The 23,344-nt window shown below is 39.4% G+C and overlaps 3 protein-coding genes across 4 annotated transcripts; 2 read left to right on the top strand and 1 right to left on the bottom strand.

The window, feature by feature from the left end:
- Positions 1–8,013: 8,013 nt before the first annotated feature.
- LOC116266734 (protein ELC-like) lies at positions 8,014–9,254 on the top strand. Its single transcript, XM_031648047.2, has one exon. It carries the CDS (start codon positions 8,203–8,205, stop codon positions 9,196–9,198), a length of 996 nt encoding a protein of 331 aa, XP_031503907.1. The 5' UTR covers positions 8,014–8,202; the 3' UTR covers positions 9,199–9,254.
- Positions 9,255–15,441: 6,187 nt separating this feature from the next.
- LOC116247678 (protein GAMETE CELL DEFECTIVE 1, mitochondrial) lies at positions 15,442–19,499 on the bottom strand. Of its 2 annotated transcripts, none has more exons than XM_031619932.2 (4): positions 19,347–19,499; positions 18,380–19,069; positions 15,864–16,053; positions 15,442–15,759 (listed from the first exon to the last, which is right to left on the bottom strand). In XM_031619932.2, the coding sequence occupies exons 2-4, from the start codon at positions 18,916–18,918 to the stop codon at positions 15,613–15,615; spliced, it is 876 nt and encodes a 291-aa protein (XP_031475792.1). In that variant the 5' UTR covers positions 18,919–19,069; positions 19,347–19,499; the 3' UTR covers positions 15,442–15,612. The 2 variants fall into 2 exon arrangements, with proteins under 2 accessions (XP_031475792.1, XP_031475799.1); XM_031619939.2 differs by having other exon boundaries at positions 18,380–19,177; positions 19,347–19,467.
- Positions 19,500–20,809: 1,310 nt separating this feature from the next.
- On the top strand, positions 20,810–23,198 carry LOC116267747 (protein ELC-like). Its single transcript, XM_031649637.2, has one exon. The coding sequence runs from the start codon at positions 21,034–21,036 to the stop codon at positions 22,030–22,032; it is 999 nt and encodes a 332-aa protein (XP_031505497.1). The 5' UTR covers positions 20,810–21,033; the 3' UTR covers positions 22,033–23,198.
- Positions 23,199–23,344: the final 146 nt, after the last annotated feature.

Here is a 23,344-nt window from a genome sequence, read left to right as displayed (position 1 = left end):
CGAATTTTAAAATTAGACCACCAGTTCCGAAAACTTTCCCGGCTTACGCGGAATCCCACCGACCGTTGGTTTGGTGGCGGGGAGCAGGGGCCTTGCTTTCAGCTCGAATTACCTGAATACCCTGCCTCGCTCCCATAAATTTCAACGCTTTTTTTCCTTTCGCCTTCTGCTGACGTGGGCATCAAGTTTAGAATAATGATTCCAAGGGCATAATAGTCATTTTATCTAAACCCAACTTTGCCTCCTAAGCAGTTCGGAGGGAGATCAATGGAAATCTCTGTCTTAACATTGTGTTTGTTTTAATGAGGGTATGACGTGATTTCAAATCTTAGGATTTTATATTTATGGATTTAAAGTCATAGTTTTCAACATATAGCATAGATTTTGCTCCTATCCCATAATTTTTTTAAATTATGGATTTTTCAAAACACATTTTTATGCAGCTTTGGACTTGAAAGAATCCATAAATCTAAAATCTTATGATTTCAAATCACCACAAATGTATCTGTAGTGAAACGAACACGACTTAAGTTAATCAATCCTTTAAGTCAAGGACCAGTTTCTTTTGAGTAGTGGAAGGATTAATTTCATTGTCGGATCAAAAGTTGAAACATTTTCTTTCTCTTGCTTTTAGGGTTTAGAGCTTTTAGGGTTTAGAGCTGTGTCGGTGTCATTTTCATATGTTTCGACTTGCAAGGACCAAGGCAAGGGGTTCACCAGGAGCCATGCCCCTCCATTGGAATTTTAAAAAATAAATTTTAAATTTTAAATTTTATTAGCTTAACTTATGTAAAAAATTTGAGAAATTATGTTTCTGTCTTTGTTAAAATTTGGCTTGTTTGCCTTAGGACAAAGAAGACCGAAAACATTGCCTAAGATGACACCAAAAATTGGGACAACAGGATCCGTTTTAAAAAAGAAAAAAAAAAAATTAGTAACATAAAACACAAGCGTATTCCTGAAAATTTTCGGAAGCTTTCCATGGAAGTCATATTTTATGTCAAATTTTTACTCTTAAATTTATATTTCCTTGTCAAAATATGCCCGGTTTTGACCTTTGACCACGCAGAGAATAACATGGGCTTAGCCGCTTAGATTTGACCAGCTTCACGGATCGACCTTTGGCGGTCAAAGATAGAGTAACGGATATTACTTTTGCAACATATTAAAGTATGAAAAATAAATGAGTGCTTGTGTAGTGACATTAACATAATATTAGGGATGCCAGCAACTTGGATCCGGGTCGGATGTTCCGCTGAATCCGGTGTCGTGGGATTCGGGAACACAATCATCGTGTGATTAATTAAAAGGGTGGGAAGATCCAATGCGTGCCTTTGCTCAAAATTTGGAATCCAAAGCTAAGGGTTGATCTATCCTATTACATATATAATAATACAACTCCAATCAAATGATAATTAACCCTAATTTGACTCCCGCTCCAACTTTTTTTCTTTTTTTCATTTTTTTTAGGACCCATCTGATAATAACAGTAGCACCAGATCCTTGGTGGTATAATAATAATAATGGCTAAAATACATATTAAATAATAATAATAATGGCTAAAATAAAAATCTAGAATAATTATTTATCCATTTCTCATATGGTTTAGTTAGAATAGTTGGTACTTTGAAGTCTTCATCAGATGCTTCTGCACATATGATGTACCACCTAACCACTCCAATTAACATATTCTACTACCGATATAAATAAATATAACAACCTCATTCAAGCGAAAAAAAATCTTCACAACTTTGTCTTCATAAAAAGGTAAGGGTACTGTTGTAATTAAGTTTATGCGCACTGACTTGAATGCTCGAGGGCAAGGCGGTCAATCGTTTTCGGTTGAAATGTGCCTATCTTGAGGTTGGTCATAAAGGATAAATAAATAAAAATCAAGGGTCTGTTATCTGTCAAAGTCCGGATTTTATGTCTCCTGTTTGAGGGGACAAATTATATCATTCAAACCATGCCACATCTGGTTATAAGCTTTAATTTCACTAGACGTCGGACAAGCCAACCAGCTTCAGACCTCCATGTGTCCACACACATTCATTGCCCAAAATGAACATTGAAATCAACCTTACTGTTGCATTCAAGGTGAAGTAAGGGTACATCCGTTGCCCTCATAAATCCGGTGTTTGATGAACAATTTCTACAATCCTCCAAGTGGGATTGTGGCATTATAATGAAGAGAGAGATTGCGCGGAGACGATATATATATATATATATATATTAAGTTGTGTTTGTTTCACCACGGATTAAGTAGATCTCTAAGATCACAGATCCATGAATTTAAGGTCGGACCCTTCCCCATTCAATCTTAAAACCATGTTAAACTGCTATTTAGAATGAGGATATCCCAAAACACACATTTTATCAAACACAACCTTAAAGGGGACCTCCTCAAAGAGGTCACTCTTTTTCTTTGTTTTTGGATTATGGACTGATGAATTAGGTCCAGCAACATCCGGATTCTGGATCGGGTTTTTTGTGTCATTGGATCCAAGTTAACAACTTAACTTCATGGCAGGTGCAACCTTACCAGATCACATATTGACGATGGATTTTGGATCAAATATGACTAAAATCACGGATGTCTAAATCAGGTTGAGATTGGTCACAAACCGGATCTGATCCCGTCTTTATATCAGGAAAAGGATCCCGTTCATCACGTGCAGGGGCAAAGTCGGATTTTTTTCATGAGGAAAGGCCAATTAAAATTTCTAAATTTTGATATAGACCGAAATGTCATTTTTTTAAAATTTTTATATAAGACAACTGATTTTTTTATTTAATTTAATTGTAAATTAAATAAAAAATGAGGAGGATGGGGATGGCAAGGCCCTTCAAGGACACGGAAGGCTGAACTTCATCAATGACATTCCGGATCCATAACTGGACCTGTGATTCGAGGTCCACTTGCACTGTTGGATCCAATACAACAGAACTCGAAACAGACCCGGTTCAATTCTCGGGACAAAGGCATTGGATTTGAGGGCATTTTGGACATTGTGCTCTAGTGGTGCAAGTCAAGGGTCGGTGGCGAACCTCATGAAGAAAGCAACGTCCCACCAACTTTTTGGGACCGCAATTCCGTCCACATCTCAGTGGGTCGAGTCGAATCCATTTCATTCGGTGTCCGATCCAGGAGGAGCAGCATGCATCAACTAAAAATTTCTTCTTAAATACCTTCTAGGTTTTCATATTTTCTTAACAATTTCGATATTTTCATTATTTTAAATATTATTTTAATACTTTTGGCCGGTTCACAACGTACCATTATGTTCTTAAAACGCGTTCTTAAAACATTTGATCCAATCATACTATGTTTTTATTTTAAAAAACAAGTTGTTCATTGTGAATATTGAATCACTACTCTTAATCAGAGTGACAGAGCCAAATTTTTTCTTTTTTTGGAGAACGGACACTTACATGTATAACAAAGTAAATATTAAACGATCTTAACGTAAAAATGAAAGAAAATTGAGAAGCTCGTGTGGGCAACTGCCCACCAACCTATATGTGGCTCCGCCACTGCTTAATCATGTTATTTTTTGGAAGCAAAAATTTGGTATCCGGTCTGTTATATTCTATACCTGAACCTGTGCATTGCTCTAGGTTTACTCCAACAAATATATATCTCAAAACAATTATTTCTTTACTTCCTCCTCACATGTTGCTTCCCACGACACATTTATTTACTGGCTACTGAGGTTTAGAACTTTCCTACTCCATCATGAAATTGTTGGTAGGTGATGAAACTCTGGAGGTTGCTTCTGCATGTTAAAAGAGAACACACAGTTCTGACTTCACACTAAGTTGCACTTTCTTCTAAAGTTTCAAACACACATTATGTAATTGGCAAAGGCATGAGGATCAATTGCTCTTTGTATTTGGAGAGAAACAAGAGAGAGGTAGGTGTTCCATCATCGCTACCAGGAACTCTACTGCTCTTGTTCTTTCTGCTTCCCATTCTCTATCTCTACATGGACAAACAGGTAGATTTGGAATTTTTTTTTCATAGCATTTACCCATAATTGTAAAAAAAGCCACTACTTTTTAAATAATTTTTGTATTGACGCAAACACACATCTCATAAACACAATGAATTAAAGGCATGAAGTAATTCAACGACATCAATAATATTGAAAAAAAAAGAAATTTAAAACTGCCTTTTTTTTTTGGCCTCCCAAAAAGATTACTTCAAATTCTAATTTAACATTTCTAATGCAAAAATGTGAGTCCCACTATAATAATCTCAAAATATAATTAATTTATTTCAAATGAGTTAAATGGAAATGAGTCTGAAAACTAAAATTTCTCAATCTGTCTTGTCTAAAATGGAAGGGTAATTTCCTTTATAATGTTTACCTAACCACCAAAGGTAGTGGTAGACATAGAAATTTGCCTTTATAAGAACTAAACTATAGTTTCAAAATTTTAACCGGAGTTGAAATTTTCTTTTTCAACTTTGTTATATACATTAAACTAAAAAAATGAAAATTTCTCAATCTGTCTTGTCTAAAATGGAAGGGTAATTTTTTTTTAATGTTTGCCTAACCACCAAAGGCAGCAGTAGAGATAGGAATTTGCCGTTATAAGGGCTAGACTATGGTTTCAAAATTTTAACCTTAGTTGAAATTTATTTTTTCAACTTTTTTTTTTACATACATCAAACTAAAAATTTTGTGAAAATGAAAATTTCCCTATTGACTTGTCTAAAATGGAAGGGTATTTTCTTTTTTGAATGTTTACCTAATGGAAATAGTTTTTGTTATAAAACCACTCGAGGCAGCGGTAGGGTAAGGAATTGGACTTACAGGAACTAAACTATAGTTTCAAAATTTTAACCGGAATTAAAATTTACTTTTTCAACTTTTTTTATACACAATAAACTAAACATTTTAAAATTTACACATAAAATTTGATCTTCTAAAAAGCCAACGGCCCGTGCTAGCTCCCCTACCTTCGCCTCGAACCGAGTGCCACACCTTATATCTCTATGGTTTTGGTTTGCTATTATAATCTAAAGTAAAAATGTCATTAACTTCTTCTCGTGACCTGCGTGTGCGCGATGCTCATCATGAAAAACTAGTTCTTTGTGCTAAAGTGGTGCATCTTTTCTCTGCTTTATTGTTCTTTTTCATCATGATAACTGCTGCAGTTTCTTCGAGTCATGTGAATTTCGTTCCCATCCTGAGAGCCAATACTTTCTTCAACTTGCTTTCGTTAAAAAAGTTGCAGAGAGAGACGTCAAACTGCACCAGCTTTATCTTTCCTGGTTCTCTCCCTTGTAGTCATTCCTCATTCACCTTCTTCCTCTTGAAGCTTTAAATCCACTCCATACTACCTCTGATCTTGGCAGTTTTCCTGTTTCAATCAGAATGGCTGCAAAAATGGGGGACGTACAAGTACATCTTAATTTGGATTCAAATTTAGATTCAGACACGAATGAAGAAAAGTGTAGACCATATTTACGTCAGAATTTATAGCTTGGATCCAATCTTGATATAATTTTTGGATTCACAAGTGAATTCAAAATGTATATATGAATATTGGATATGAAAAAAAGATAGCTTGCCATAATGATGCTTATTATCCTATCTGGAATTTACTCAGAACTGAATCTGAATCCGGTTGAATGTCATTTCATAAATCTAAATCGGATACATTTTTGCTGCCGAAAGATAATTCTTTTTGCCTCTGGCCAACTTGGAAGCAGTTCGATGAGATATCCCATACATCCACGTCCCTAACATAAATGTTAAATTTTTGCATTGGAAAACAGTTTTTTATATTTTAAAAGAAGAGAAATTGAATGTAATATGACATTAAGATTCGAAGGGCTTTCTCTATAAAGCAATCAATGTGGAAGAAGGATATCGACGAACGTTGTTCATGTACTTAACTAAAATTCTGAAGAAAGAGAGAGACCATGAATTTATATAAGACCCATATAATATTTGTAAAACTTATAGTGTTATCCTTAAGCTTCTGCAACCAAGCGCCAAGGTGGATTACATTAAAGGGTTTTGATGGTCAAATTATATATGGCTTCTATCGTGTTCTGGTGCGTTATTCATTTATCATGCAAACAGTGACAAACACAACACTCAAGTTGAACGGTATGGTGCACCACAAGTTCACATAGGTCTTCAAGTAAGCAAAAACTTTAGAGGCATAAGGTTTGACAATTTTATGCTGAAAGTGGTTTCTCTTAAGTAGATATGCATATATATATATGCGAAATTGAGATTCCATTGTATGAGGGGAACTGAGTTTGCTTAGCTAATGCAAGTTGGTGATCAAAGCTATAACTGATTACAACTTGAATGATGTGCAGGTTCACAAATTTAGACCTATTCTAAAGGCATTTGATCTAACTTTGCTTCAAGGATTTGCCCACAGTTGGAAATTGTCATTGTAAAAGGATATTGAACATGAGCTCATTGAGACCTCATGTAGAACCATCAACATCTTAAATGGGATTGTCATAAAATAGCAGAACGACTTTACAGCCACCTTCGCCATACTTGTAAGGTTTTCATTAAGCACTTGGCTAGCTCCATACGCGCAAGTTCATATGTTTGAACTGAGATTTCGTACATGAATGAGTGAGAGCCGCCACATTAAAAATTAAGTCTCTTCCTGCCTTTAGGGTTTAGGGCTGCATTAGAACCTTATATCAAAAAAGTGCACCAGCAATTTAGTGCTACATTCCACCTCACATGGCCGGCCCAAGAGCATAGCTAGCGCCCACAAGAGAATCAAACCTCCGACATGCAATCGATCTTCCCGACTCCCCATCCGATCAGCTGTGATTTGCCCCTTAAAATAATTCAAACACATGTTGTCCGACTAAATATAACGATAAACTATGGCATGATATTTGAATTCCAAAATTCAAAAATACGACACAACTTGACTTGTGTACTGGCTGTCAACGGGCTAAGGTTGGACTTTCCTCCTAAAAGTTTCAGGTTTTAAACAGTTCTTAAACTAATTGTTTGGAAATTTAGTTGGCCCGAGGAGCGTAGCATTGCTGGTCAGCCTAAGTAGTAGCGCTTAGACTTTTTTTTTTTTTTAACTACAAATGGTGACATGCGTGATAACCAACATTTATGTTTGAAAGGGATAGGAAGTCCTCTGAGTTCTTTGACTTGACTCACCAGGTCAAGATTAGGAGCCCTAAATGTCTTTCCTCCAATCGTTGGTCCGTCAACTATAGAAATGTAGGTATTTTGATACGATTATTTAAATACATATAAAATCTGACTCGGTCAGATAATTTAATTCCATCAATATCTCAAAACCATATTAAATTACATATTTTCATATACAACTTTTTTAATAGGTTTTCCTGCTTTACCTATTTTGTTTTGTTGGATGGAATAATAATGTGCAGAAATCTAATAAAAATTCAAAGTTAAACGGTTCAGACCCTGGATCGAGTCCCATCCCAGCCATTTGTGTTGTCTGAGCTTTCTCAATGAGTACGCTACCATCTAGCAATTTTCAGATTTGGTAAGACGACGGAAGGAAATTTTCATAAAAGTTGCACCTTTATGTAATTAAAATTTTGAAGCGTGGTTTTTCGTAAAAGTAACGGCATAGTTTATCTTTGTATTGAAAATGATTCATGTTATAAGGGTTTCAAATCCAACAATCCAGTTTTTTGAGCTCATGAAAATTCTGTTCTATGCATAAAAAAAAAACTTTTGAAACTATGCTGCTAGATTTAAGATTTGAAGACCGTCACTTGAAGCAAGAGAAACTCTAAAATCTTGCTAATTATTAAGAGTATACTTTTAAAATTTATTAATGAACCCCTATTATTTTAGAAGATTAGAAATTTCCTTAAGCTGGTCAACTTCCTCCATAGCTGCTGAACTCACACCAGAAAGAAACAAGGAAGAATTTGACACCGAGAAAATCTGCAATTAAAAATTGTATGGCCTTTCTACCACCTGTGCAGATAATCCAAGATCAACTAGCCAACTAGTTTCTCTCTGCCTTAGAAAACTGAAAATCTAGAACACCAAAGAATGAAATCTTTATAAATTGAAGATTTCGAGATGTAATCTATAGGGGATTTATAAAAATAGATGAGAACAAGAGCTTGACCGTCTCAACAATAAGAGAAGCAGTGTTGAGTACTTAACTCGATCTCCTCGGCTTCTCTCTATACTACAGGAGGACGCCATGGCTCCGTCTGCAGCACGATTCATAGACACGGCCTTCGCCCGCAGCGGCTCCTTCTCCCTCTCCTACACACACCACAGGCTCAAGTGGCTCATCCGCGCCGACCTCCTCGCCCTCTTCAACGAGTTCTCTTCCCTTTCCCCCCGCGCCGACCACTTCACCGCAGACGACGGCGCCACCTTCTACCTCCTCTCCGCCACCGGCACCATCGCCTCCACCCCCTTCACCATATGGCTGCCTCCCACCTACCCCTTCGCCCCTCCCCTCGCCTTCCTCTCCGCCACCACCGCCGTAATTCAAGACCACCCCTTCGTCGACAGCACCACCGGCGCCGTTCTCACCCCTTACCTCCTCTCCTGGAAATACCCGTCATCCAACCTCCCGGACCTCGCCCGCAACCTTCAGCGCATCCTCCGCCTATACTCTCCCCTTCCCCCCTCCTCCGCCACCGCCGGCCGCCGTCCCCCAAATCCCTTTCTCATCTCGAAGCAAGAGGCGATCGATCGGCTGGCCCTCGCGCTCTTCTACGACGTCGCGACCTTCCGCCGGCAATCCACCGCCGACATCAACGAGCTCCTCGCCCGGCAATCTCTTCTTCGGGACCACTCCCAGCAGCTCGAAGACGCCATCGCCCAGCTGGAGTGCGAGAGGTTCTTGCTCCAAGAGAGAACCGAGGCCGTGAATTGGCGGTCAGAGATGCTGCAGGACTGGTTGGAGGAGAACCAGGCGGTCCGCGGCCTCGAGGCGGAGGTGGAGGAGATGCTCGAGTGCGTGGACGGCGAGTCGAGGGTGGTGCTGGAGAGCTCCGCCGCTGACCTCGCCGTGGAGGACGTGATGGATCGGTTGGACAGAGCACTGCAAGAGGGGAGGATTGAGCTCGCCCCCTACATGAAGCTTGTGCGCTACTGGGCGAAGGAGCAGTTCTTCTGCCGCGCCAAGTGTACCAAGATCATGCGGCACAGGCGTCCATCCATGGCGACTTTATCGATCAACTGACTGAAAATTTGTTAATTACTCCATTTTTATCATCAATCACAGAATGGTTTGCATCATCTTTTCTTCTTCATACATTAACCCGAGCCGGAGAAGAAGACTGGTTTGTTTTTATTTGTTGCCATCTTATTTACCGACGCCATTGCGATTCGAACATGCTCTATTGTATTGAATCTTCGATAATAACCTTAATTAACTAACGTGAAAATCATTTAGACATGAATCACAAATCATAAGGGTTGCGAAAAGTATGTATGACATAAGGCTTGTAAGAAGCTTTATATATATTCATAATCTTTTCTCCAAATTGTTGATGTATACAAAACTATTCCCAAGTCAGTTTACACTTTGAAATGTTGCACATATCTTTTGGGGTTGTCAATTGGTCAGATATAATCTGATATTTTATTCGATTCTGAATTCTACTAGTTAGTTCGATTAAAAAAAAAAAAACTGGATTTCCATAGCATATAATCAAGTGTAGATACATTATAGAGTTGATTTTTCTTGTTCAATCATTTTTTGAGGTCACATTCAGGTGCAGCGATATCTATGGTTGTATAAATTTCACTTATGGATTTTCAAATGCGACTCAAAGTCAACTTAAGCAATACCTAAATAGTCACATAAGAGGCCAACCACCTGGTGCTATGCCCTTGGTTGAAAAGTACCCAACCACCTGACGACATATGGCACAATGTGTGCCACGTGTCATCAGGTGGTTGGGACCTTTCACGATCACATTTGACAGGACATAACAAACAACTGCTATGCAATGATCAAACAGGATATCATATGATAAATCCTAATATGATCCATTGATATTTCTAATATTTTTGAAGACTTGAAAGGGTATTTGGATGATATCCTCATCTAAGGTAGTTTTATGAAAACCAAGTTTTTAATTAGTCCCAAAAACTTAGTTTATTTATCTAAGTGACAAACCAAAACTAGAATAATGTTGTTTTTAACCCTGAAACAGTGTCTTTGAATGTCATTCAAGTGACCCATAAAGTTAATTCGCGTGGGCAGTTTGCTTGGTGAAAGTTGATCAAATTTTATCACTATATCAGTTCATTTGGTTTCCAATTTCCATGATTCTTCCTTCCTTTCTTATTAGCGAGCGTATAATTATGTAGATTCAAGAACAACATCCATATATACTCACACAAAATACTCTTCTAAATTTTAAAATAAAGTTTGTGCTTGCGTGCTCACAAAAATCATGAAGGGAGAAAACATCATACCGTATCAATGTAAAGATTTGTAAAAAGCAGGTCTCTAGTTCAATTCTCATGGGCGCTATGTTTCTGTGTCTTAAGGCGATAGGGCACAGCATCTAAGTTGAATGGTGTCTCGTTCTATCACTGATACCGATGCAGCTCAGGACGCCGAAGGCCGGGGGAATGGGGGGGGCCTTCGGGTTTTGCTTCGAACGGTGGGATTGACCCTTTCGCTCACCCGATATGAGCCGATAAAAATTGTTTTAATGGTGCAATGAGGGAGAGTTTTGTCTCTCTAAAAAAAATCGAAATATATATATATATATATATATATATAGAGGGAGATAGCTTAAGTTGGACCACATGCAAAAGACGGACCTACTTATTCTAACATGTCATTTTGTGGATTTTATTTCTGCAGGCCCGATTTTATAAGTGCTTGCAATAATTCAAATTCCTTGACGTTGGTCAGGTCCTCCCCAAGTGTAAGCTAATTGACAATTAAATAAATCCATAAATTAAACAAAGAAATGCTATTAGAAATTAAAAATGTTCATCACCGGGGCATTTGCCCGGCAAATTAGTTTCTTAGCCGCCCGGATATGTTCCAGAGGCGTCCTTTTCATAATAATGCATGCATGGCCTCTAATTTCACGGCTTTATTTAATGCATGACTAGTGAAAGGCAGATATGGAATTCGGCCCTTGAGTCTATCCATTCGACTGGTTGAATATTTTTTAAGTCGTGATTTTTTTTTCCAAGAATTACAAAAAATCTCCCGACAAATGAGAGATGAACAAATCGCTGCCCAACTGAAGTTCATCAGAGGTGCTCAACTTTGAAGTTCATCAAAGAGGTGCCCAACTTTCTACGATCAATCGCAAACAGCCGTATCAAATTGATGTAGGTGAAGGCAAGGCAGAGCCAGGTTTTTCTTCAGGGGCAGGCGGCAGTCTGGCCTCTGGATTAGGGTAGGGCCAAAATGAATTCTAATACAAAAAATACACTACGCAATTAAATAATATTATTTTTTTTTAATATAAAAAAAATTTCATTAGCTGAGGTGGGGCTATGGGCAGGCCCCCCTTTCCCTCCGCCCCTGGGTGAAGGTGAACGATAGGGGCAGAGCTAAACATTTTTCATGACAAGAGCTGAATTAAAGTTTATAAATTTTGACACGGGCCAAAACATCATTTTTAAAAAAATTAATATAAGATAAGTAAAATTTTCTAAAATGCACATGTAAAGTTTTTTTAAAAAGTTTTTTTGAGGTGGGGCCAGGGCCCATGTGGACCCTCCTTGGCTCCGAGATGCGCTTTATATTCTAATGATCAATCTTTTTTTTTCTCTCTTCAAATAATGAGTAGTGCAACGAGTCAGGTTGGAAACCATCTTTAAATTTTGAAGCGTGTTATTTTGATGGTATTGAAGAATGTTGATCTTGAGATTAAAGTTGTCCTCATCGGTTATTTTGATGGTATTAAAGAATGTTGATCTTGAGATTAAAGTTGTCCTCATCGGTTATGAAAACCAAGTTGAACTCGTAATTATCCCTCTTCCTTCCTCCATCTTTTTCCTCTCTCACTCTTTTTGTCTTTGATCTTATTTCCAAATCATTTTTTTTAAATTTATTTATTTTAAAAAAAATTATAAAGAACCACTTAAGATTGTTTGCTCATGGCAATCTGTGAATTTCTCAAAAACGTAAGTGCCCATTTTTGATTTTCTCTTTTGGTGGACGGTTTTTTATAATTTTGTCTTCATTTTTCATAGGATCAAGATATATAAAACAATTTTATACACGAGATGTTTTCAGTATAATATTTTAAGCGAAGCATGTGAAAATATTGAATGTAAGACTGCAAGATATCGTATTTGCTATTCATCGTTCACGTGAAGATGCAACACAAACCAGGGCATGATGCATTTTGATTTTTCAAGCACATCCGAAGAAATGCCATCACAGTCACTAAAACGATACAAGAAATTGGTCCATACAACTGAGTTTTTATCTTTTGTGCATAAGATTCATCATAAAGAAATCAGCAAGCATCTGTGGACAAGTATCGCAGTCTGTTCCAATTGATTTAATGCCGTGTTGAAGACAACCAACAAAGGATAATAGGGAGAATCACATGCACAGAAACAGCTGTTATTTTCTCCCACAAAATTGAAGTTTTGTGAAGAGGTGTGATGTCTTGGCATCTAAGTCCCAAGTGCAACTCATTCAACATATAATAGCTTCAGAAGAAGACTACAGTGAACCATCCTTACGGAGAAAAAAGAACGTAACTAGGATATCCATGAACTTCTCGACTCCACATCTCAATATGGGTTGTAATAAGTAAACAAAGGGATGGGACAAGATTTTGAGGAATGATATGCTCAGCAAATTTCATTACCAGATTAGTATATAGCAAAATTTTCTCAGAACTTTAGATGGTGAAGGTCATTTTTGAAGAACGTTTACATCCGAATACAGCGTGGGATACCACTGGAACTATTCTTTTCTTTCTTTTCTGTTGACGGCTTCTTTCGTACCTTAGGTGTCGTTTGGCATTAGGAACAACATGTGAATGTTCCATGAATCTACCTCAAGATTCATATAAGACAATTGTTCAAGTATTCCATGCACTTTCTTCAATTTTGAAGCAGATTCATACAACAGCCACACCTTGTTCCTAATGCCAAACAGCGATCTTTCTCTAGTCTTTTATACTATTTGTTTGGCTTCTAGCATTGTGGGATTATGCTCCAACGTATTTGGCATCTGTTGGCCACTTCAATAAAATATCTGCAACAAAGCTTGCATGGAGCATGGTGGACTAGCAAACAAGATGAAGAGAGGGGTACCAAGCTTAAGAGCTTGGTCATTGTGTTTGATTAAAACCTACAGGAACTCATTGGCGGAGGGGTCAAGTATTTCAAGCTTTGTCAGGCTTAAACTAAGAAGTGCTAATTCTTCCATTACAGCAACAATGTTTGGAAGACCTGTTCCCGGTGTTCCAAGAATGAAAAGGACTGCGTTTGTGTTACCAATGGGACAGACTCAAAACGGAAAAATGCTGACCTTCTCCTTAATTAAGTTGGTCTTCCTCTTTCTCTACATCAAGAAAACTTTGGTGGATGCTACTATCAGCCATTGACTTTCCAAATGGCAAGCTCAAACCCCAGGAACAAAGTATTATCTCCTGTATAGAGAGACTTTGTCTTATAAGGCATGTCTTAACCTCAATTGAGCAAAATCAAGAGCTGGTCTGGCAAATGCATGGGTAATAATCTAAATTCTCCTTCAGAGGCTTTTGCTAGCTTCTTATATAAGCTAAACCACGTTCACCTGATTAGATATCAGGGGGGCCATGAACAGTACAGATTCAGGTTGTTACAATTTTATCGGATGTCATATGACCATAATGGGTAGCGTTTGGACCTGAGATTTTCAAGTTCGGATTCAGGTTGGAGCAGCCTTAGCAAATAGAACATAAGTGGATTTTAAGTAATCGAACTTAGATTCAATTTGAGCAATTGCTTTTAAATAGAATTGTACTTTAAAGGCATTAGTTGTGACAATTATATGAACGGGTTGGATACGTACTGGACCTAATTAGATATCATTTAGATTTGAATTTGCCTATGAAATTGCATGACAAATATCGATTCAGTAATCAGGCATACTTCATTACTGAACAAAGTTAACATGTGTTTTCTTTTATTTCAGACAGTTCCTGTGGCAACAGCGACTTCTATCACCTGTAGATTTATGTAGGAAAGGGAAATTATATGTCAGCTCTTCCCATGTGGAAGTAGGTGGCTCTTCATTCTTTTTCCATTTTTTTGGACGGAGCAGGCTGGTAGGTGGATGTCCGTGTTGGGATTTGAACGTTGGGAACGATGGCTAGATACTGGAGCTTTATCTGCCCATTACTTCATCTACCATAAACCTCTGTTTTAAAGTGGTCGTATGATTATATCAGTTATACGTATAAAAGGTGAGAACACTGCCCAAAATAAACAAAAAAGAGAAAGATATTTTGATTGTTATTTTTAACAGGAAGAAGTGTATATTATCATTTGATGAAATCATCATGATTTAGTTATCCTATTTGCATTCTCTCTTGACAAAAGGATCATTCTATTTCCATATACAATCTATTCAATTTGATAAGTTCTTGTTGACGTCTGATATTTTAAAACTTCTGCCGCCACTCAAATATCTGATGTGTTGGGTGCAGAGAAAAGCAACCAGAGGTTCAACCAAGCAACAGTAACAGCAGCAGCAACCAGTTTGGGACAAGCTATCCGTGGACAGATGATGGAGTGGCAGTCCGCTCACAGTGGCGGAGGCACATATAGGCGAGCTTCAGCTTTTCTTCGGATGGATTTCACTCACCGAAAAGCCCTTCTTGAAGGAAATCAACAATTTGATACTCAAGATACGTGATTTATGTGCATCAATGGTTCTCCCCAGGACTGACATTGCATTTAGTGAAGTTCATGGCTTACTTGATGTCGAAAAAAAAAAACCTTGAAAAAAAAGACCTATTAAGTGGGGTGCTTGTGGGATGATCCTTGGGCATTAAACAAAACTAGAAAATGGCATCGAATCTCCTCATAAAAAAAGACAGTATACACAAGGCTGAATCTCTTTATAAAAAAGACAGTATACACAGCTCCACACACACACACACACACACACAGAGAGAGAGAGAGAGAGAGAGAGATGATCTCATAAGATTGGTGCTATCAGGGAATAGAAGCCACACATGAAGTGGGAGGCAGGTAAGAAGTGATTTAGATGCTGAAACATAAAAAGTATCTTGGGTGGCCACCAACTGGTTGTATTGCTGAGCAACTTGGGTCGCACAATGTAGCTGTTCAAAAGCTGTTGGTATACTAAAGAGAGTATAATGACAATCATATGAAGGCTTTCGTTTCTGGGCAACACAGTAAGGTGAAACGGATGGACCTGTAAGGATACCTGTAGTGAAGAGGAGGATGATGAAGAGGAATAAGATGAAGACCCTGAATCAAGTCTCCCGCTCTCTAGCTTCCTAAAGTGCTCTATGAGAGGATGATACAGAGAATGTATTATTTCAAGAAAAAAAGATAGGGAATGTAAAGCATTCATTACATTACAAAACAAAGAACTACCGCCCTTTGTATGCATCTTCATTACAACCTTCTTTCCCAAAGATTAATTTGGTGGTACAGGCGAACTTGGCAGTCTCGCCATACTACCTTTACCACTTTTGGCATTTGGACCCAACTCTTCAATCATGTATTTCCATCCATCCACCGGCCTCCTACGGCTAAATATATGAGACTTGATAAAACTTACAACCTGTAGAAAGAAAAGCAGTTAAAATGCGTTGGTAGAAGTGATAGTGCTGTTTATTCTTCAAAGAAGAAATGAGAGAAAAACACTTGTTGAGAGAGGACGTATACCTGAAACTTTGTAAAAGCAATTCGCCTTTCGAATTCTTGGAGGAGAATATCATCTTCCTTTTGTGTCAGATTGAACACATTACCATCTTGAGGTTTTGAAGTGGATTCCCATCCTTCAGGCTTATTGTTGAACTGGGATGTACTGGGAACCTCGTAACCTTTAATTTCATTGCTCCCTTGGTCAAATATCCTACATCCAATGAGAACTTGAGATCTCAGCATCGCAAGTATAATATCATATCATAGATATCACAGTTCTAAGACCATAAAACGATAATTAGAGGAAGAAGATTAAATGAAGCCATTCACATTACATATTCCAGTGAACAGATTAAAATTATTAAATTCCAACAACATTTTTATATTACCCTACCACATCTTCATGTTGTAAAAGAAGTTGAGCATATGTACTCTGATACATGACATTAAGAACGGCTCACTACATGCAGAGGATCGAGTTTTCGTCCCCTCTAATTTGTGAGTAATTTCGCAGAAAAATTTATGTAATATATTTATTGGTTTATTAATTTTATTACGTTTCTTGTTTTACACTGGATTCATTATGTGATATAGTGCATAACTTCACCTTTTGGTGTTATTGATCATCCAAGTTTTGTAATGTAGGCCCACAAGAATTTGACTTCAATAGGGAGCTTGATTTCACACTCTAACATGGGTTTAGACAATGCTGTTATTTCTTCTTTTGATGATTTTGGTACTGTTGGTGATCTGATGACATTGAAAGCATTGATGATAATAATGGAACAAAAGAGCCATGAACTTGATTGTCTTAATAATGTTATATTTGAACATTGATCTCTTCACATTTCTATATTTTTGCTTGTCTTTGTTGATATCTTGTTAACCATTGCACAATTTTGCTATCTCAAACCTTTTTACTTCGTCAATTAGTTCCTTATGTGATATCATGTCTTTGTTGGTTCACTAGTTTAGCATTATATACTTTCATGTCTATAATAATATCAATCTGCTTCACCTCTGAAGACCCAGCATCAGCTTCCACATTTGCACCAACACCTATGTGACATGGAGGATAGTTTGCTGGTGGAGTGACTTAGTGGAAATTACCACCATGCCTAAAGGTGCACATTGGCTTAAAAGTTGAAATGAAACATCATCACCCAAAATCCATTGGCAGGTTGCAGAAAATGACATCAACATAACAATTTAATGGGTGATCCGATGTGTTCAGAAGGTGTATGGGCACAGGCAAAGAAGGCGCTCAGCATGGTACGTTGTTCATAAGCCAGTAACGACAATAGTGTTCTGACACAAAAAAAAAGTGCTTACAAGCTGTTATACTGGCCTCTTGATATTAGAAACTAGAACCAATCTTACATGGGTGTGGATACAGGTGCAGCATTTGTGTGTGTGTGTATTACATACATGTCTAGAAATATAGATTATTAACAGAAGTACTAAAAATTAAAATATGCCCAAAAAATACAAACTATGAGTCTAAACCATATCCAAGCCCTGTCCTGTACCTGCACCCTGGTCCCCGTCGAACCTTGTCGACAAGGTTGTTCTACCCTTCAGGAGTGTCTAGGCTATAACAATAAGATGACAAACGACATAATATAAACTCTATCATGCTGTGATGGAGAGAGGGAAACAAACATAACACAGGAATCTAGACTAATCTTGCCATCCATACCAATGGTCAACTTGGGCTTCAACAATCCTGAATCATTTGAAGGATGTGAAACTTTCAAACCTGCAGCGTCACAGCAATCACATCCCGCCAGGAAACCACACAAGAGGAAGGTTTCAAATAGTGCAAAGTAAGTTGCAATACAGTGAACCTTTTGGCATAATAAGTAGCAAAAAATCAAATAAGAATCACAAGATCATTCTTGTAATCTTCTTAAATATCAATACTTCTTGTCAGATTTCACTCCAGGCTGATCCATCAGTTGGGCATTCACGGTGGCGCATATAAATCAGTAGAATTATGCATATTGCCACACGCGAGTCTCTAAATAGCTAGAGATAGTATCTCATTGTTTTCATGACCTAATGCTTTATTCACTGAAACAAACTGATAAACAGACACAAATACGCGTTCAAGCTTGAGCTTGCTAACACAAGTATTGCATGAAAAATAAGCCAACCGGTGCTCCTTACCTACGCGAGGACCACAAATACCGTGGGCAACTAAATAAAAATCAACAAACGAATTAAGGAAGATAGGAAAAGCACCAAAAAGAAGTAAAATAAAAATGAACATAAGACAGAAAATTGACCAGCTAGTTCACGAAAATGCACCAACTTACGATAAAAAAACGCAATAACTAAGGAACAACATTATAACCCTCCAAGAAGTGCAAAGAACTAGAACCACCTACACCAGCAAAAGAAGTCACTCGCACCAGGTACAAAGCAATAAGAGACTCAAATCGTTACACAGGCCACTCATTGCCAAATCCACCAAAACCCTGACAAAAGCCAACATCAACGAAAGGAAACAAGAACGAAAATAGGAGAGAACTCACTCAGAGCAGCTATCGAGCAGCTTGTCAATGTCATCACGGCCAGCGGGCGTCCCCAGCTTCGCCTCTAGCTCCTTCTCTATCTCCTTCATCCACAAAGCAGCATGGACTGCCTGCTTCCGAATCCTGTAGTCCTTCAATGGGTCTTTCTCCGATAGTGTGAAACCTGGAGGCGCCGACCTCTCTACAGGCTTCTTGGAGCCCCGACGCTGATTCCAATTCTCGCTCATCTCTTCCACGAAGGCCCTGGTATCTGAGTCGAGCTGGGAAGGAAAGACAACAGGTTGCTCGGCGGCGGTGAAGTCAGCGTGGACATCAACCTCCCAGGGGGCCCTGCTCTGCGCCACGACGTCCTCTGGCAACCAAGAGGACTCCCAGGCCTCATTCCACTCGTTGCTGTCGCTAGTATTGTTGAAAGCATCTGCCACTCTTCCCCCATTTCTATCAGAGAAGGATGAGGTTGTTTTCGACCGTGAGATTAAGAGGGAGAATGGTGGTTGAAGGCGCCATACGACGCTCGCCTTGCTCCTTAGACTCTGCATACTCTCTCAGGTAGCCCGAGGCAATAGTTATGAGGTGGTTCCCCGATGTTAGGCTGCCGGCGGGACAGAGATGCAGCAGCTAAAGCCTGGATCGACCAGAAGAATGAATGCAGCCTCCCCCTTCTCCTTGTATATGCTACATATGATTTCTCTGCAACCAAAAACAGGGACCAACAATACTCCAGCAGCTCTGAAGAGAAACCCTTATCTGACTCTTCACATGAATCTGATTCCAAAGAATCGGGCAGACCTCAACGGCCTGCCACTCCCGCCCATAAGACAGGGAGAGAGAGTGAAGAGGCATGGATGACCATCAGCAGATATAGGGAGAGGAATGGAAAGAGAGAGAGAGAGAGAGGCAGAGGATGATCTTCAACAAACACAAAGAGCCGAACGCGAGAGAAAGATAGAGGAGAAGTGACGCCTACCTTGCGGGAGAGAACGGCGAGGCTGTTCTGCTCCGAACGCGCCTGAGAGCGAGGTGGAGGTCGAAGGCGTAGGTATGCTGCAGCTACGCTGACAGACGGTCCACGGTTCCAGTGGATGCCTCAGGGCAGACAATAAATCCAAGGAAACAAGTCGATTCGATCCCTCAAGAACCGACTCTTTTCTCACGGATAAAAAATCCATGTTTTCTGCACAAGTGCTTACCGGATAAATTAGCCCTTCGTTTGGATCCAAAATAAGAGAAAAATCCACTGCCTACATGAATTTCCGGGCCATCAAATGAGAAAGCGGGGAAGCTCAACAAATAAATCCATAAAACACTTAAAAAGTGTTTCATGAATGTGCTCAACTTCAAAGGTAGATTTATAAAACAGTTATATTTACCAAACGGGTTCAAAGAGAACCGAATCCAAAGTGGGTTTGTCATATGCAGTTAGACAGATCTTATACCAGTCACAGGAGAGATTCAAATAAGATAGTTTGTGGTAAATGGTGGATCTGAACTGGGTCCGAACGGGTTTCTTCTAATTTTAATGTCTTGTAAGGATATAACATTGATACGGACAGAAATTTGATGAAAGAAAGTGGTTTGACACTACCAACTAATTGTGGTAAATTTCGTAAGGTCTAATTGTTGGTGACCCTCAGATAACGTACATCGAAATATTCATAACACATTAGAGATAATTTTTAAACAAATAAGTAGTTAAAGAAAACCAAGAAATGTATTGAATCTGAGATTTGTTGTTTTTCAAAAAACAAGACTGCATTATCAATTTCACGCTCTAAGTTTCACAAATCTTGAAAAAACAAAAAGCCGTCCCAAAGTGGAACGACTTAAGCCCATTGCCTGTCTATTCAATATTGATTTATATAAAATCGGAATTCTGTTCTTGCATTCATTCAATGCTCATATTTACGCATCGAGTAAAAATTAGAAAGCCTAAAAGAGATTCAATTGTGTAATTTCTTACTAGTCGACCACCATATCGTATTTTTTCACAAAAAGCGTGTGCTTCTCTTGTTTCGACGAACTGTCGCGCATCTTTTTGAATCCGAGAAAAGTCCAGAAATAAACCATGATGAATCAATCCGTTGGGAGGGTCAATCATAAACTTAGGATGAAATGATGGATACGGAACTTCGGAGGAGAGGGGCCGACCGGGTCACTGTGCACTTAAAAAGAGATTTACTTTGAAAATTTAATGGCAGCACTGGACTCTTCTTGCATTCTGAACTTCGGTGTTACAAGAAATTCGCCTGAATTGGCTTTTATTTAATTCGATTCAGTAATCGTTATGTTTTGCACGTTTTTGAATAGTCTAATTCTTAGTTAAACTTTTATCATTATTTATTTAATTAAGAATAAATATATTAATTAATTTCCAAGCGATTCAGCTGAGTTGCTGAATTAGCAGATAGCGCATAGCTTTGCCCATTCGATATAAAATTCAACTTTCTTAACATTGACGCAATCAATTGTAAACGAGAGCAGTCATGTTTTTTTAAGCAAACTTCATCTAAAACCTGTTGCAGACGATAAACTAAGCTTGGTATCGCAGAAGCGTGGAGTCGGTAGAGGTTGGTGGTCAGTAGTTGCAGAGCATCTCCCTTTAAAAATTTTCCCACGTTACTACCATATGGCACCTCTCTCTCTCTCTGAGAGCCATGGCTCCATCTGCAGCGCAGTTCATAGCCACGGCCTTCGCCGGAAGTGGCCCATTCTCCCTCTGCTACCCCGACCACAAGTGCAAGCGGCTCATCATCTCCCACCTCCTCTCCCTCTTCAACGAGTTCCCTTCCCTTTCCCCTCGTGCCTCCCACTTCACCACCGACGACGGCGCCACCTTCTACCTCCTCGTCGCCACAGGCACCATCGCCGCCACTCCTCTCACCATTTGGCTCCTTCCCACTTACCCTTCCGGACCCCCTCTCGTCTACGTCTCTCAAACCGCCGCCGCCGCCATAACTGAGGACCACCCTTTCGTGAACAGCGCCACCCGCGCTGTCTTCACCCCTTACCTTCTCACCTGGTGCCACCGTCGAGCCAACCTCGTCGGCCTCGTCCGCAACCTTCAGCGCGTATTCCACCTATATTCACCTCTCCTCCCCACCACCACCACCAACGACTCCGCTGCTACCACTACTACAGGTTTCAGCCTCTCACTTCCTTCTCACGTCTCGAAGCAAGAGGCCATCGACCGGCTGGCGCTCGCGCTCATCTACGACATCTCCGGCTTCCGCCGGCAAGTCATTGCCGAAACCAACGATCTGTTGAACCAGCGATCTGACCTCGAAGACCGCCGCAAGCGGCTGGAAGATGGGATCAAGGAGCTCGAGCACGAGAATCTGAGGCTCGAGGAGAGGATGGGACTGATGAACTCACAGATACACTCCCTGCAGAAATGGTTGGAAGAGAGGAAGGAGGTCCGAAGCGGGGAGATGGAGGTGGAGAAGATCTTCGAGTGCGTGGACAGGAAGTCGAGAGTGGTGCTGGAGAGCTCTGCTGCTGATCTAGCCATAGAAGACGTGATGCAGAAATTGGACAGAGCATTGCAGGAAGGGCTGGTGGAGTTGAGTGTGTACATGAAGCTTGTCCGATCTCTTGCCAGGGAGCAGTTCTACTGCATTGTGGATTGCACCAAGATCTTGCAACCTCAGAACTAAGGTTTCACCGCTGCTCTCGCCGGAGTTCAGGACGGAGGGGGGAGACTGAAGGATCTGCAAGTCCTTTCTCCTGTTCATTGGAGAACTCAGGACCACTGAACGGTCTACTGCTGCTCAAACAATAGTTCACCACCGGATTTTCCCCTTTGGCTATTGAATTATCCTTCAAGATTATGATCATGTCACTGTCAGCAAAGCAATCAGAGAACAAGCAGATCCCTTTTGAGGTACCCATTGATTTCTTGCTGATCCAAACTTGGCGTTCAATCTTCTTGTCAATTTGTCTGTTATAAGCACAACTGCTACAGGCTGAAACCGGGATGAGTGATCTCACAGCAGCATTTTCACCTTCATCCTAGTGAAATTTCTTTTAATGATGTCCTTCTCCAATTGGACTACGGCAGTGCTTACTTCCAAGTTCCAAGTAGTCTTGTACCAAAATTTTTTAGAATGATGTCAATTTGTTAACATTTATATCAAGCATGATTGAGGATACCAATGCTAACTAAATGCTTGTTAAAAAGAGAACCAAATCCACATCTATCCCATGGAGTCAAAGGCTTCCTGGAGCAAAGGGGAGATCAGACATGAAGAAGAATCGGTCAACATGTGAAACCAATCAATTTCAAGAAAACGTGTCCAACACCATGAAGTTGACAAGCTCGTATGTTCATTCAACTCACTTGTATTCTCGACCAACATCCACGAAGGTGCAGTTGGAGGTCATTTACACCGAGTATCACGACAACATATTTCGTGTTAGGATGAATCATGCTGTTGACCAATTCATAGCTAGAAAGTGCTTTATTAAGAAATATATTCCCACAGATGCCTCTGCAATAGTCAAGTCGTGCCGGATATCTCCTTCTTTCAACCCTATTCACAATTTCATCTGTAACTTCCAACATGTCTTTTTCATGAAGATGTGTAATCAAAACCGTATCTCATTTACAAAATGAAAAGTACCACTTACATATGCCTGTTACAAAGAGAACACCATAGTAGGTAACCTGTCGGAGAAGAGGAAAACAACGGCATCACTAGCGGAGAAGCTGCAAGTTTTTTTGTAATATAATTTTCTACATTTTTGTAGGGATAAAGCAAATTCAGATTAACAAGATTACAGTTTATTCTTCAATAACCTCTTCTGGAAGAGCAATAAATCAATCTTCAATGAAATTTCTAAAATGCATCTTACGCCATAGTCTATTCCCTGAAACTATGTTGAACATATTAAGCTAACCCTTCAAAGGTGGTTCAACGATAATGGACCGCCCAAATATTCTGAAATCCAACTCAAACACGAACCAAG

Source organism: Nymphaea colorata, chromosome 1 (assembly GCF_008831285.2).
Source record: "Nymphaea colorata isolate Beijing-Zhang1983 chromosome 1, ASM883128v2, whole genome shotgun sequence".
NCBI classification, from domain to species: Eukaryota; Viridiplantae; Streptophyta; class Magnoliopsida; order Nymphaeales; family Nymphaeaceae; genus Nymphaea; species Nymphaea colorata.
The sequence above is the reverse complement of the archived record's forward strand: the minus strand, read 5'-3'. Positions and strand labels throughout refer to the sequence as shown.

Excerpts from the sequence above, each read along its gene's own strand:
- LOC116266734 (XM_031648047.2), top strand. The coding sequence starts at position 8,203 with ATGGCTCCGTCTGCAGCACGATTCATAGACACGGCCTTCGCCCGCAGC.
- LOC116247678 (XM_031619932.2), bottom strand. The coding sequence starts at position 18,918 with ATGCAGAGTCTAAGGAGCAAGGCGAGCGTCGTATGGCGCCTTCAACCA. Across the intron at positions 16,054-18,379 it reads CTGCTCGATAGCTGCTCTGA|GATATTTGACCAAGGGAGCA; the intron begins GTGAGTTCTCTC and ends CATTGGATGTAG. Across the intron at positions 15,760-15,863 it reads TTGCTTTTACAAAGTTTCAG|GTTGTAAGTTTTATCAAGTC; the intron begins GTATACGTCCTC and ends TTCTTTCTACAG.
- LOC116267747 (XM_031649637.2), top strand. The coding sequence starts at position 21,034 with ATGGCTCCATCTGCAGCGCAGTTCATAGCCACGGCCTTCGCCGGAAGT.